Source organism: Lonchura striata, chromosome 1 (assembly GCF_050655825.1).
Source record: "Lonchura striata isolate lonStrDom1 chromosome 1, ASM5065582v1, whole genome shotgun sequence".
Lineage (NCBI taxonomy): Eukaryota > Metazoa > Chordata > Aves > Passeriformes > Estrildidae > Lonchura > Lonchura striata.
Genome location: NC_140703.1, coordinates 103,651,773 through 103,667,870, shown reverse-complemented (window position 1 = coordinate 103,667,870; position 16,098 = coordinate 103,651,773). Strand labels below are relative to the sequence as shown.

Sequence of the window (16,098 nt, the reverse complement as noted above, 5' to 3'; positions counted from 1 at the left end):
TCACAGGAAAAAAACGCAAGACAATGGGCAGCCAAGACAGTATTCTAATAATCTAAATATTTTGTTCTTCATATTTTATCAGCTATTGAATCTCAAAATCTAGAAAAGGTCTTGTATTGAGGAAGGACTTTGCTCACAAACACTTTGGTTCAGTGAGGCTTTAGATGAGAAACCATTCTTCTGTATTTGAACTATAATTTCTTTTGTTCATTGTGATCCAGCCTTTGGTTACAGGCAGGTCAGCTGGGCCTGGGGAAATGTGAAGACTGATTTTCTGTTGTGCTATACATCAAATAAAGTCTTCTTGCAAAACTTTGTGATCTTTGGTGAGAATGTATTTCAAAGGACACTTATCTTTAATGCTATGAAATATTTCAAGGTTAGTTCAGTGCAGTCTGTTCTCAACTTGAGGAGGGAACCATTTCTCTGCAATCACTATTCACTAGGTGAGATTCTTGTATTAAATATGCTAATCTCTTTAGGGATTGGGAAGTTCCACCCCCCAGGTTTGTGTTGAAGATGCCCAATAATACTTTAAGAATACTGAGACTATTTACAAGGAAACTTTTGCAACCCAAAGCAAACATGACAGTATATTCTTTGTGGGTTTCTACATTGAAAACACATTCCATTTAAAGTACCAGAAACAGAAAAAGATGTGAAGTAATTATTCTGACTCAAAAGGGATTGTTGATATACTCCCTCTTTAAGAGAAAGGCTAGATACATTGGTGAATATTTTATCATTTTTGTGTATCTCTGCTAACTGAAGTGAAAACTGAAGAACTGAGGGCTCTGAAGTGGCTGCCAATACTGTGCACTGTGAAAGTACCAAGGGGCTGTGTTTGCAGAGCCACCCTGTGCTTGTCTGCAAGCAAATGTGTCACCATGAAGCACTAAGTTCTGGACTGCAGTGTTGGTCTGCAGTTAGATGGAATCTCTGTCTTCCTCTGTTTCCACACACAAATTTGGCTTTGTTCACTAAGCTATGTGGAGTTCAGAGGTCTTTTACATGCATACATATCCATTGCAAATTGATTTACAAGAGCATGTTTACACTCAGAGTGAAGGCCAAATGGTCATCAGATTTGCTGTCATTCCAGCTCTGGGTTAAACTTCATCTGTTAGAAAAGGATATAAAACAGTGCTGTGTTTGCTTTAGCCTGTTGCTACAGAGTCATCATCCTACCTTAGTGCACTCTTTTTTAAGAATAAATGCTTTCTTTGTCTTTACAAAAGGTTTTTTAAATTGCAGTTTTAGTGCAGGCTTCATTTCTCTTACTGGGTTGTAAGATACTGAACATCTGTGAACACCACAGAATGACAAAACTAGGTAAGTGGTCTAAGAGCACTTTTTAAAAAGAAAAAAAATTAAGTTACTTAAAGGGCTATTTCTCTAAATAAAAAAGTATGAATCATCTCAGATGCAACTAAGTTGTCAGATATTTTGCTTCCTTCATCATCTGTCTTGCAAGACAAAAGATATTGAATTACACAAAGCCTTAAAAATATTTATATCAATCTTTCCTTGCAGCATAAAGATATCAGGTATCTTTTGTGAGGTGCTTGATTTGAATTTTTTGTCTGAGATATGGAATTATAGACTTGCTTTTGTAATTTCTTCCTCTTAGGTGTTGCTAGATGCTTAAATAAAGTTTTCTATATTACTGGATTTCATTACTCAATAACGTAAGTAGCACACACTTGATAAGAACAACCAGTATTCATATTAGTTCCCAGGTGTTGGCTTTTGTGGAGATAATTAAACTGATATTAGTAGATGACATAATATTTACAAATGACTGTATCAGGATATGGTGTGGCTCATAGTAGTCCTGTAAGCAAACATGCTGCTGCTGTTCACAACATAGAAAATAATTCTAGCCCTGAGGACAAATATGAGCATTAATCTATAACTGGAAGTTGTCTGTGGCTGCAGTTGTGCTGTGGGAATGCAGCTGAATGCAAGGCATGACTGGGAGGTGGCTTGGAAAAGTCAGTTAAAATTCCTTGATCATTCCAGGGCTGCCAATGGGCACTGCATACTTCACCTGTTCCCCTTCTCCAAACAGCACCACAGATTAATCAGAAAAAGCTGATTAATCTTTGATATCTTTAAAGTAAGATTTTAGTGGGTATTTGTACCTGAAGTAGTGATGAACAGCACATGATAAATGGGCAAAAATTGTTGATCTCATAGTACTGTGGGAGTCATTGGCTGCTGTCTTACCTGTTAGTATATCATATTTCAATTGCTTTCAGGGGCTTTCCTTTCCCCTTTATGTCAAGAAGCTTTCTTGAGTAAGGCTGTTTCTAGTATTGTAACATCAACATCTGAAGAGGGGTGTGTTGACACCAGAGTGTGTTCTTGGGCCTCTAGACAAGAGTGAACACCATATTGAGACATGGCAGTGCTTCCAGTGACTAATGGAGCAATTATAAAGTTTTACTATTGCATTTTGTGTAATAAATATGAAAGTCTTTAAAGTCATGAATGATCAGTGGGCTGAGATTGCAGCAAGGTTTTTAGAAAAGCTTATGTGTGCATAATGCTTAAATGAAAAGCATTTTTAAATGTTCTTTCACATTGATGGAATAGAACTGTAGGTTCATCATGCATATCTCTGACTGTATGCACAGCTGGAAAATAAGGTTAAACCTATGACTGTTGTTATCCTACAGTCTTAATCTGTATATTGAATAATATTAATGCAGAACAGGAAAAGTATGTAGTAGTTGTAAATCTTGTGGGTAATAAAGCATTAGGATTAGATTACAAAAAATTGTGTGCATTTATTTTTCACACCTTAGTAGTGGTTGCTTTTAGTTATGGAGAAGTTACAGGAGAATGTTTTCTTGTACTGACAGTTTTAAGCACTTTGATTGATACATGTATTGCTCAAACTCACTCCCATCATTTTCTGCCCTTATAAATAGACTGTATCTCTATCATCCAAGTGTCCTTGTTGTTCTAAATTGGTATATTTCATTATTGTAAAGACAAAAATGCATCTTTGTAGGATTTGAGGAGCTTTTTTATTCAGGCAGGAAAACAGAATATTTAAGGAAGCAATGAGAAAAGAACTGGGAAAGTAGGGTGTTGAATGTAAGTGGGGTGAAAAAGTGTTTGAGTTGAGCACATTGGACCTGTTATTGGGCCACTTTGGACCAGTATCTTTTCTTGAGGTTGTAAGATGCTCTGTGGTTTTGGTTTTCCATTTATGCTGGATTCATGTTGATGGTTTAGCATTACTTATTGCAGTCAAGGAAATACCTTACACTCAGGGCTATAGCAGGGGAGCAGAGGATTTTGAGGAATTAAGCCTGCTTTCCATGAGAACTAAAGCTACAAGACAGTGATGATAGAATTGAATGTTATACCTTTTGGCATTTTTGATTGAACACATGCTTGACAAATTACAGCTTTTTGAATGTGTTAAAATCTTTTTAAAAAAGTAAAAGGATGAAGACCAAAAGAATGTGATTTCTTTGTGGCATCTTTTGAAAATGACACTATATTAAAAAACTAAATTGCTGGCAGCCTTCTTATCATGAGCCATCATTCTTAATACTTCCTTATTTTATAAATGCCACAGAAGCTTGTTTAACTGATAAGAACAAGTAAAAATATACAGGAAAATTTCTGTGGCATTCAGAATTTCTCATGACCAAAAAACTGAAAATGCAACAGAGCTGGCTGAATGCAGGTATTACAAAACTCTGCCTCCTCTTTTTCTCCAACATTGCCTGAGGTGGCTTTTCTCCCCCTGCACTCTATATGTAGGCTGACTTGCCAAAACAGCCTTTTGTTTCTTTTTTTCTGTTTGTTGCTCAGTTTTGGAGAATAATGATAGACATCTGCTTGATACAGAAGTATTTCTCATCCACTTGTGGAGGGAACTACCCTGTGTGGATCCTGTGCCAATGTTAATTTTTGAAGTTGTGGGACAAGGAATGTTAATTTTCACTTTCATTACTGAGGTACCTTTCAGGAAACCTACCTTCTGCTCAGCCATCACAGGGTAAATGGTACCAGGGGTGGTAGAGGGCCAGCAGCAGCAATAATAATTGATTTATTTCAATTTATCCTATTTGTTTATTGCTGTTCTGGACATGTATTCCTACGTTCTTGTGCAGCCCTGAAATACTAAAGCGTAGCATAACATGCCCTTTAAGACAGCAGGCTATTTTAGATTATAGCGTTTTCATGATGGTAGCTGAGAAAAAAATAACAAATCTGAACACGAGGAGTGCAATTGAGGGCTCCTCCTGGGGCCTTTTCCTCTTAGCAGAGCTGAAGGACGGGTAGTTGTATAACCCTGCACGCTGAGCCCAGTGAGGAGCCCTGCCAAAGCTCTGCTCTCCACGAGGTTTTGAAATGTCATGGCTTGATTGCCATGGGAGACACACGCCTGAGTGCTCCTGCCCAAGTGACTGCTCAGTGTCTCAGTGTCCCTGTTGCAGAATGAGACCCTTAGCCCAGACTGGCTGAGTCATTTTCCTAGTTTACCAGAGCATCTCTTAGCTTCCTAGTGTTATCTTTCTAGAATTTAGGATTTGTCTGGGCTTGTGTTTCAAGGCAAATTTAATGTCGTTTCTTAGGCTTTAGGAGCACTGCTGAACTGGAAAGTGAAGTGTTTGCTGTTTGTGGACGTGTTACTAATTTTTGTTTAATTTTGTTGCCTTTAATGGTAAAATGAACAGATTGTACAGATATTCTAGAGGAAAATAAAATTCTAGATTAAAAATATGACTGATAGATGCCAAATATGAAAAAGAGTTTTGTTTTTTGTTAAGTTGTTGATTTATTGCATGTGTTCATTTTATAATAGCTCTCATGACTCCAGCAAGCAGAAAAGTAATTTCTGTAATTTTTTTGCATCTTTTCAGCATTTCTTGATGCATTTGTTTAATGTATGTTGTTACCTGTTGGAATGAAAATAAAATGTTGACAATGGTGGGTTTTTACCCCTGCTAAGAGAGGCTTATTTGAAACTGATCTAACAGAGGTCAGAGTAAGACCTGCAATGTAATGTCATTACAGAGAGATTGAAAATCTGTTGAAAAGCATGGACACTCTGTATCTTAAAATGAAGTAGCAGAGTTGTTAGCAGTCTTTAAGAAAAGGTCATACTTTTAAGAGGTGTTTGTGAATTTTACTCTTTAGTTAGGTTGGGCAGAAGTCAGCTTCAAGACAGCAAGCTGGTAGGATAAAGCTAATACTTTTGGAAATTACTGTGTAGGAACCCATGTAGTTTAATTTAGATGTCTTTGTTATAGTGAGGAGAACATAACAAAAACTGAATATGTACAATGATTTTGCAATTTAGAGCTATTTTATTTAATTTACTGTATGTTTGAAGTGCTGATGTGTACAGGCAGTTTAAGCTATGTGAATTATGTGATGGAACATATGAGAAATGGCAAAGATGCAACAGTAAGTCATATTTGCTTTTGGTTTGTTCAAATGTTTTCTCTAGAGATTAATACAAAAAAGCAGCAAAGACCCGAGTAGTTGGCCACTGTCTCAAAATTTAGCTAAGGGGATAAAATTTTTGGGATTGTCCCAGGATAACATGATGTATATGCAATGAGAATGGAAAGAGAAAAGACGTGTTTGGGCCATTTGCAAATCTTGCGTTTCTGTTCTTGCATTTTTAAACTTGGTCTGTCATCCAAGAAAGAATATTACAAGTTTGTATATTTCTTCTTTTTCTTTAGAAAAGCTAATTTATTGCTACAGATATCTATTGTCTGCAGTATTTTTTAAAGCTATTTGCATGATGAAGTTTAAGAGGTACAGGCACTAGAGTTAGTATATTTGATAAACAATAATATTTTCAGTTCTGCCTGTGGTTGAGTTTGCTATGTAGTTTAATACTGTATTTTACATTTTCTTTCTTAAAGATAGATGACAAAGTATGTAGCCTGTATGCAAGGTCCTAGGGTTCCTGTTAGTTTGGAGTTGCTTTGTCTAACTTGCTGGTGATGATTTAACTACTTTCTTGATTAAGTTTCTGTTCCATTTATATGCATTTAAAAAAAATGTTGGCAGTGTATGGTTGAACTCTGGAAGTGTCCTTTGAGTTTATTTACAGTTTATTTATCTAATGTTTCCTTCTGCTTTGGGTTAGGCTTAAGTGGTGATCTCAGCCTCACTAGTATTGTGGTTCTGTCTGTCACACGCACAAGCCTGTCTCCAGCTGTGGCATATGGAATTAACTTCTTAATTTACGATTTTCTCATAAAAGCTTTTGACCACTAGTACTACGTTTTTGCTGTAAGTTGCTTCAGTTAATTACTGCTGTTATGCAAAAGAATTAGAGCCATTAAAAGGCCTGATTACTGCTGCATGTTTTTAACAAAAGAATAAATTAATTGAACAATGAGGCTTGCTGTTATTCTGACAGGTCATATGCGTTAAAATGAGATGGTGCTAAAAAAAGGTGCCTTTCAGGTTCTTCATAGACAAATCTTGGCCATAAAATCCAGAGCAGCAGCCAGATGGCTGAAAGTTGGAAGTGTTGCTGTGGAGTCTAGCAAGAGAAAACACTCCTGGGTAACAGTAGAACATTAACACACTCAGAGTAATACATTACTAGCAGTGATGCCATACTGCATTGTGGTTTAATTGTGCTTAATGGAGTCCTGCAGTCTCTGTGATTTAGCTGCACATGTCAAAGCAGGGCAATTCCCAGTTCATCTGCCTGGAGAAAAACACAGCAGCTTTACATAACCCATTTGAGAGAATATTGGAAGCACCTCATATATTCTGCCTTCCCTTACCTCCTTCAGTTTGTCTTTCTCTTCTCTGCCATATCAATGTAACAAATTCAAATGAGACCAAAAAACCTAAATTAAACAACCCCCTCCCACAAACACATCTTCACCCCAAATATGTATTTCCCCACCCAGTATTCTCTCCTATCTTAGTTCTGTTTTCTGTTAGACAGGGAAGAGACCTCAGCAGGTGTTTTTTGTCATCCATCCAAAGCCATTCACCGTTCAACAGCATATGGATGATGAGAGAGCTGGAATTGACATATCAAACCACAGGTCACAATTACACTGCCAAAGCCCTCCAGGAAAAGAAGGAAACTGGAACTTGACCATTCTGGTGCCTTCTAAAATCAGAATAGTATTTTTGCTAGTGGGTGGGTATAATAGGATGGAGTCCTTGTGTTGTGGAAGATAGTGACAGAGTCAACATTAGAATTTAGTATGACTAGGACTTTATCTGAAGTCTTATAACACTATCATCAATACACTTAAATCAATAAAAAAAATTAACATTTTTAATGCTGTTTGCTCTTAATTAGGTAATTTTCTTAAAAGCATCTAATGTTTGGAAGGAAGTTTGCAGTCCTACCTTTTTTTTAACATGTGCATTTTGATACAGTTGTCATAAATAACTCATATTTTGCTTCTGCTTATTGGTGGAAAGAAATTAGCTAAAACTCTAAAATTTTAGAGTGTGTACCTTTCAATTGTCTTAAACCAAGACAAAAGTTCAGTTATTTAAAAAACCAAAACAATGGTACAGTAAGCACTAAGGCTGACTGTGTAAAACAGCTTTACCATTAAAATCTATACACCGATATGTGTATAAGTCATCTTTAGTTATGCAATAGTTGCCTTTTGTCTTTTTCCACATTAAATTTGGAACTAGTTTCTAGCTGAATCATATCAAAGCCCAGCTTGTCTAGCCAGGAGACACTGACTGAACCAGCCACAGTTCCTTTACAGTCACCCCAGTTACAGATACAGCTTTAAAGATGGAAGAATCAAAAGTCCAACTGAGACTGACAGGCAGATAATGCCATGTGCAGGAAAATCTGAAATAGAAGGCAGGAAATTTCTTCATCTTGTCATTTTTGTCCTAAACAGGATAGGCTACAAAGACATTGGCATCTGGGAAAATGGGACTCTACAGAAACCACCATATAACCCATGCACATGTTTATATAAATGTCTGTTTCATGACAGAGGTTTTAAATTAAAAAAAATTAGATGGTTTGGATTTCAGAATTACATTTAACTTTGAAAATGTTTACTTCCAATCTATGTTGCTTCTGCAGCTACCGTTGGTGCTGTGTGCTTTTCAGCTAATCATGAGCTGTCAGTTTGTGCCCTTTGCTGGGTCTGATAGCAGCACATAAGTGCCAGTGTGATTTTTTGTGTAGCATTGCCTCAGGTCTTGATACCCCTTAAAAAAGTAAGCACTGAATGCCAATGCATTTTCTTTGCCCCTTCTTTGTTGCTAATGCCAGAGGACCATTTAAATATATGGAAATTATGCTATTTCTTGCATGTTTACAGCTGGAGGAAACTCCTTTGTGGTCTCCTTCAAACACCACTTAGATTACACCACAAATTAGATTTGTGCACTCAAAGATTTGTTTCAAACTTCTAAATATAAGTTAATTACTTTTTCCATTTGATCTAACTTTAGACCTTTTAAAGTTAGTCTGTTCTAGCCACACCAGTAGAAAAAGGCTGTGGAGCTCTTCACACATCTCATGTTGCTCTCAAGTGCACCAAGCATTAGCATGCACATAGGGACCCTCAGCACCGACTCCTTAAAACCAAAGGTATTCATTCACTGCTGGGTCTGTTGTCTTGCATTAGATCAGAGAGAACAACTAAGCAGGGAGGCAACCAGGAGACTAATGGAGATAAATGCAGACTTTCACTAGATGTTGTATACAGTAATAAAATAACTTTATGGATTGGGAGGGGGAAGGATTCATACAGATGTATTGTTAACATCCAGAATTGTGTTGATTTCTTACTCTCAAAAATATTCTCCAAAGAGTCACACAATATTTATTATTAAACAGGATGACTACTGCCATCTGTCACATCAGGAAACATAAACATCAGCATATCAGTTGCTACTTGATGTTAGAAATCATAGTGGGAATGCTGGTTTTTAGGGGGAAATAGCCAGCCTCTCTTGCACAATAAAAGAAGCCCTCAATACAGGAGGTATTTATTACATTTAAGTTATTTGGAATGCAGCTGTGTAAAGTTGTCAGTTTAGGACCATTTTAGTTTAGATGGTGAAGAATGAGTCTGTAGGTGGAAACAAGAGCCAATTCGAGTGAGTTTAGTTACACTGCATTAAGGTATTAATTTTAACATTCAAAAAGCTGGCACTCATGCAGAATTGCAGTGGCTGTGAAAAATATTGTCAGAAAGCTAAAATCAGTGGATTCCTTTCTACCTTCTTCCTTTAGTTTAAATTAATAGATTAGGAAAAAAAAATTCTTTAACTTTTTTATCACTATTCACTCTAGAGCAAGATTATCAAGCGATGATGCAGAACAAAAAAGTAGACTTATCATAATATCTACTTCTGTAATTTAATTTCAGATTAAGACCATGCTTGGAATGTGTTTACACTTTCAACTTTGGTGTATGTTGAGCATGTTTAACAGTTAAGTGACATAGCATAAGAGAAAGTACATTTATTTATGTAGAATGCCTTTATATATTTGTGTGGATACATGTATGTAAATTATATGAAATAGGATGGTTTATACAATGCACACCTTCTAAAGAAGAGAGAATAGTCAGGGATTTCTGTGTTTTGAATAAATTCTCTCTTCCTACCTTCTGCTTCTCCATCACATTCCAACACAGTCATGATTCGTATCAGCAAGTTGTACTTCAGCTAACAGAGGCTAAGCAGCCAGCTTAGCAACTTCATTTAGGGAATCTCTCTCATCTCATACAACTATAATTACATGTAAGCCAGCAGGTCTGGCAAATGAACCTCTGGAATAGAATATTTTCACTTATCTCTCTTGAAACTCTCATGGCAGAAGTGTCAAGTGGGGATCTTACTCATAGCTATGGATTCACAGCCTGGACATCCAAAAGAAGAGAAACATTGCTGTCAACATAATTTCCAGTGTCTGACTGATTATCAAAATTAGCCGGTCGTAACCTTACTAGCTCAATTGCAATGGGTTTCCTTCTATTTTCTTTAAGCTAACATTAGTGCACCTTACAAACACGTGTGTACGCACACACACATATCTGCATAGGTATATAAGTGTGAGGTGTATATAGGTATATAAGTGTACTGCACAGTTGCCTGGTGCAGTAGGAGTATCTCTGTGACTGCCCCACCTCCCTGGTGCCTTGGCATAACAGCTGTGAGGCTCTGCAAGTGGAACTGAACAATGGTGACAATGGTTCCTCTGCCATGGAAACATCACCAAGGTGATGTCAGCTTATGCCCTTTGTTCAAACTGCTACCATAAAAATAAAAAAAAGAGGCATGTCACCATTATGGAAGACTGTCTTCTGAAGGAACAGAAAGCCTGATATGCCAACAGAACCCACTTCTTTGAAAACTTTGCAGCCTCCCTGGAGCCAGGGTTGAAGGTGTGGATGGAGAGGTTCAGCCTTCAGATTATTGTCCATTATTGATTTCTCAGGTGGGCAGTGATAAAGTAGCTAGCAGACTAAGGGCAATCAGGAGATTGATTATTCAGGCCTGCTTGAGGGATCAGGAGCACAAGCAGTATATTCCCTGTCCTTCCAGTCACAGGGAATGAGGATGCAAGAAGACACATGAGCCAGCAGGTCAGGACCTTGCTCTGAGCCCTTCCCTACAAGAAAGGCATTGAGGTGCTGGACTGTCCAGAGAAGGGAACAGAGCTGGTGAAGGGTCTGGAGCACAAGTCCAATGAGGAACAGCTGAGGGGCCTGGGATTGATTAGCCTGGAGAAAAAGAGTCTGAGGAGGGACTTCACCACTCTCTATAATCACCTGAAAGGTGTTTGTAGTGAGGTAGGAGCTGGACTCTTCTCCCAGGTGACAAGTGACAGGATGAGAGAAAATGGGGTCAAGTTGTGTCAAAGGACATTTGTATTGGATATTAGGAAAAATTTCTTCACAGAAAGTGTTGTCAAGCATTGGAGCAGGTTGCCCAGGGAAATGGTGTAGTCACCATTTCTGGAGGTATTTAGAAGACATGTAGATGTAGAGTTTAGGGGTATGGTCTAGTGGTGGACTTGGGAGTGCTACATTAACAATTGAACCAAGAAGTTTTAAAGGCCTTTCCCAACCTAAGCAATCATATGCTTCTGTGAAAAAATATAAAGAATGGTTAATGAGTTATTTGTACACCTGTTAAAGAGTTGTGGACAAAAAGACACAGCTGAGAGCTTATTTCCTTAAAAGCTTTGGCTCCCTTCCCCATCCCTCTGGTTTCTGGATTTGCCTATTTACCATGTGTATAGAACATTAGCCCAGAAGAGAAATTGTAGTGAATACACCTGGAAAGATCCACTGGGTGAAGTTTGTGCAGCCTGTCATTAGGAAGCCCAGTTAGTTAAATTCTGGCTCTTTTTGTAAGTTAAATCTAGGCAGATAGACTAAATATCACAAACATTCAGATTCTGATAACAGTGCTCAAAGAATAATTTTTCATCTTTAATAATTTCTCCTGGCTTGTGTTTGGCATGGAATTTTATTTTCATTTTATGATTTCCCAATTTCCTTCATTTCCCTCAGGAGAGAGAAACAGAAGAAGGAGATGTCAGGTGGCTTTCAGTTACATGCCTCAAAATGAAGATGAATTGGAATTAAAAGTTGGCGACATCATTGAAGTTGTGGGAGAGGTGAGCACATCTTTAATTTAATATACACACATGCATTTTTTACATGTCTTGTGCATGCTAAGCTCCTCAGTGCGTAATTTAAACCAGACATTTTTCTTCTCTGCTATACTGACCTGTCTGGTTTGGGTTACTGTTGGGGATTAGGGGATGTCGATTATTTTCTTATGGATTTTGTGACTTTTTCTTCCCTGTAGCATTTCTGCTGGTTTTACATCAGTTGATGTCTCAGAGTTATGTTCAGGGGAAAAGCTCCAAGTTTGTGTTGCAGAGCTTTTGAGTTTATATCTCTGAAGAACCAAAGATTATAGCAGAAGAAACTTTTTGCAGTTTTAGCAAGCCAGCCACAGGGAAAAATTACGTTTGCAAAGTTAAACACATTTAACAAATTTACTGGAATCTCTACTGGAGTTCACCTCTTGTCATCTTGACAGCAATTTTTAAGGATTTCATTTTCCTCTTAGTCAGTTTTTAAAAAACCCCGAAAACCAAATTAAAACCCCCAACAAAATATTTAGAGATTCAAGATGCACTTTTTTTGGTTAGAACTGGATGTGGAAAATGAATTACATGAGCTGGGAATAAGTTATGCAAGCTTGGACAAAGAGACAGAGATTTTCTTTGCATGGGTGACTCTGGCTGCAGGATCAAGAAATGATGTTTGCTCCCAATACCTTCAGTGTTCCATTACAGATTTTACAAATATCTTCTTGATAGCATGAGGACCAAAGTCAAAATGATAACATGCATCCTTTAAGTTAGAATACATTTAAACTCATTTATTCTTATTTACTTAACTTTAAAAAAATGACCTTAGTCTATTAAGGCAGCCAACATAATATGTGTTGCAGTTTGTATCATTTATTTGTATGATTTTTTTTCTCTGCCATGACTCAGCAGTTAGTAATCCAACATTCATTTTCTTGTCTAGGATATATAGTTAATTTACTTTTTCCTGCATCTGTCACTTAAGCAAATTGAAAAGAATATAAATTCTACTGTAATCTATATGGCATCCAGCATTATTTTGTAAGAGATTAAAGTCTCACATCTGAATGTAAGAAGCTTAGTGATCACTGGTTTTGCTCAAACCTAACTGTGCACACCAGCTCTGCATGTCATTCTTCCCCTGGAATCAGACATGATGTGTCACTTAACCGACCTTATTCTGTCTGTGAGGAGTTTTGTAATGGGGGAATTCAAGGTTGTAAGAGCATATTTTGATCATAATGTAAGCCCCACATCACAGTAAGTTTCATGACATCACATGAACTGTTTTCATTGGGCGATTTGAGGTATATTTCACCTCACACAGCCACACAAATACTACTTAAAAGTTTTAAGTCTGTATCTTTTAAAGGTGAATTGATGGAATAAAACGTTTTCCTAGTATCCAGCCAACAAATTAACTCTACTGAATGAATTATATGATTAAATAATTTAGATGGCATACTAGGCGTCTCTTATGGAAAGTATCTTGTTGTTTTTTAAATCTGAAAAACTTAATTATGCATACCTGATTTATTTATATCCAAAAGAGACTGAAAATATCAGCATTAAAATTGAAAAATGTAGAACTATGAAAGTGAAACATTCCTTGTACTTGCATGTATGTGCTTATAGTTAAGGTCATGTTTTTTGAAGTCCACTTGGGTTTCTCTTTTGGGTGAAAGTAAATTAGCTCGTTGAACAGGGAAAATAGGAAATTAAACAGAAATTCTCAGTGCTTCAGAAAGTATATTGTGGGACCTTTATTTTCCATTCTGGTTGGTACCAAGCAGTTGATGTTGAACACTTCTTGTAACTTCCTCTTCTGCTGTTATAATAGTATGAATTCCTCGAAAAAGTAGACCAGAATGTTTCTTTTGAAACAGGAACTTTTATTTGATGCAGAAAGTTGCACCAATGAATGTGCTTATTTAATTGTTAACACTTCTGCTTTTAAGTAATGCTGCATAAAGAGTCATTGCATTGGAATAGAAATCATAGTAGTTTTGTCATTATACAATGCTTCTTATTTCAAATGATAAATATTTGATGTGAGCAACTTATTGTTTAAAAAATATGTCTTCCTCAGTTGTAAAAGTTGAAGATTTTTTATGCGAGGGCCAAAGTGATGCTCAGTTATTGTACAAAACCCCCCCAAAGAACCAGGGAAAAGCCTTTCCACATAGGCAACAATTTGAGATAATTCTTATAAAATACAGGTTTTGTTTATCTTTACTCAGGATTAAAAACTGGATGATCTCTTTCACATTATTTAGAGCAGTTCAGTGTAATTTGAACATTAATGGTAATTCACTTTCCATTTCCAATTGCTCTTTTCTCTTATCCCATCTTTTTATTCATTAATAGGTCTCAGATTCCCACAGATAGTATTTTTTGTATCATCCTAAGAAAGCTGTATCAGTTGAATTCATTAGTTTAATTGACTTGGATTAATACTTTAAAATCTCCATGGATTTCTGTTTAGTTGAAAAATAAATCAATTCCTAACTGAGTTACAGCAAATAAAACTGGTATTATTTAGGTCAAAATACCGTCTATATGTCTTCATGTAGTTATTGAGGAAAAAAAAAAGCAAAAATGTTGCTTCTGATTGAACAACTCACTAAGCTTTTCCTGTTAAAAAGAAAAGCTAATTGGACTTCAGTATTAAATGAATGTGCTCTGCTCCTCCTCAAGCCTATTCAAGATCACTGCCTCCAACACAGGGTTGACAGGAGGGAGCACAAGTCTCAGATGCCTCCAGCAGTGTTCAAGTGTGTTTTCCCAGATTCCCAGGGAAAATAGGTTACACTGACATCACATGGGGATGAGCTGAGGGTGAGGATGTCTTCTCCCTCCTCTCCATATGTAATAGCACCAAAGGTACCCAGATACTTCTTCCTGGTGCCAACAGATGGGATAAGATGTTTTGAAAGGGTTTTTCTACCTGTAGTAGTGGTAGGTTAAATGGGAAATTCCTGTTGTGGCAGAAGTGATTTGGAGCTGTAGAGTGGATTGAAACAACAGCAAGAGTGAGTTTTGAACTTGTCACCAGATGCATATCCTTAGAGGTTGTGTGTGTTCAGAATTCACAGTTCCTTCCTATTTGTCCTAAGCAGTTAGAAATTAATTATAATAAGATCAAACATTCAACACAATAGATAAAATGCTTGTCATTAAAATAGGTTTCCATAACTACAGAGACACTGATACCCATGAGGCATTAATTAACAGACTTAAATTAAAATTTAAAACTAACAAGAGAAGCATTTTCATCATTGTTTATGTTCACATTTATTGTGTGATTGATAGCTTTTTTACTTGTCATTTTCCTACCTCATTAGCTCTAACTCTAATTACAGTTGTTCTAAAATACAACTGTAACTAATTGTCTTATTAAATGCAGCCATCTGAATTGCAATTATGTTTCACCCTTACACTTTCATGGGTTGCCAGAGAATTAACCTGTAGCATGAGAGTAAGGACATTTGGCATGTCATTCAAGAGTTCTGAGGCTGCTTGTATTTGGGATTATTATGTCACTATGCTCCTATATACCTTTTGGCCTCCTCCTGCTCAGACAGCTTTTTGACAATGTGTAGTACATGGAGTTAAACTCACAAGTCTTTGACTGAGACCTTCTGTAATACCACTGAGCTTTTTCTTTGACTTTTAGATAACATTGCCATGTACTACCTGATCAAAACCTAACTGTTTTGAAGTTATAAAAATGCAAACTGAATTTTGACAAATCTGTTGCCTCTTAATTGCAAGATTAGAGGATGGGTCTTTTTTGGTCTTGTTTTCTTCCATGTCCAAGAACAAGATAAACTGGGGATTGAGCTGGACCTTTCTTACAGTGACTTCTTTTGGCATCTGTAGAGTTGAAAGGGGAATGAATATTTAACAGTAATGAGGGAATGGTCTGTGCCACAAATCTAGAGATGTATAAATTGCAAGAAAACAGCTGGGAATGAATGCTGGGGTTTCACATCTCTCAGTTACTTTTCTGTGGAATGCTTTGGCAGTTTTTCCAGATTCTGTTCTACACAGGTTGTTCACAAGGATTTCTATGACTACTTCTTGTTTGGTTAGTTCATGTTGTAGGAGACTTTTTTTGGGGAAATAAGGGTGTAAGTACTGCTGAGTCCATATAAGGTTATCCAAGTTCTACATGATTGTTTTCAGAGTCCCTTAGTTTCTTGTTTAGAAGATGGTATTAAAAAACCCCAATGAAAACCCAAACCACAAAATCAAACACACAAAAATTCCCAAAGCACATTTTGACACTTTAAAATAAAGAACCTTGAAGCTGAAAAGATTCCCTAGTACAAAGTACTTGTGCAGTTTTTAATTTTTACCTTCTGCACCCGAGTCATCAAACAGTTTGCAGATACATTCTTCTGTACCAGAATCCCAAGGGATGGCTGACACCTTAGAGGCATGGCTCTCTCTTATAATGCAGTCCCAGAATAAGC

At 36.9% G+C, this 16,098-nt stretch overlaps 1 protein-coding gene across 13 annotated transcripts in view; it reads left to right on the top strand.

Moving 5' to 3' along the window:
* The window catches only part of SH3KBP1 (SH3 domain containing kinase binding protein 1), a 209,163-nt gene that overhangs the window by 93,113 nt on the left and 99,952 nt on the right, over positions 1-16,098 (top strand). For all 13 annotated transcript variants that reach the window (XR_014949879.1, XM_085559285.1, XM_085559354.1 and 10 more), the window contains one exon: positions 11,529-11,635. Coding sequence is in view for 12 of the 13 variants with exons in the window: in XM_085559285.1 (XP_085415411.1) it covers positions 11,529-11,635 (107 nt within the window). In the remaining variant the exon portion in view is untranslated. The remainder of the gene's footprint in view (positions 1-11,528; positions 11,636-16,098) is intronic.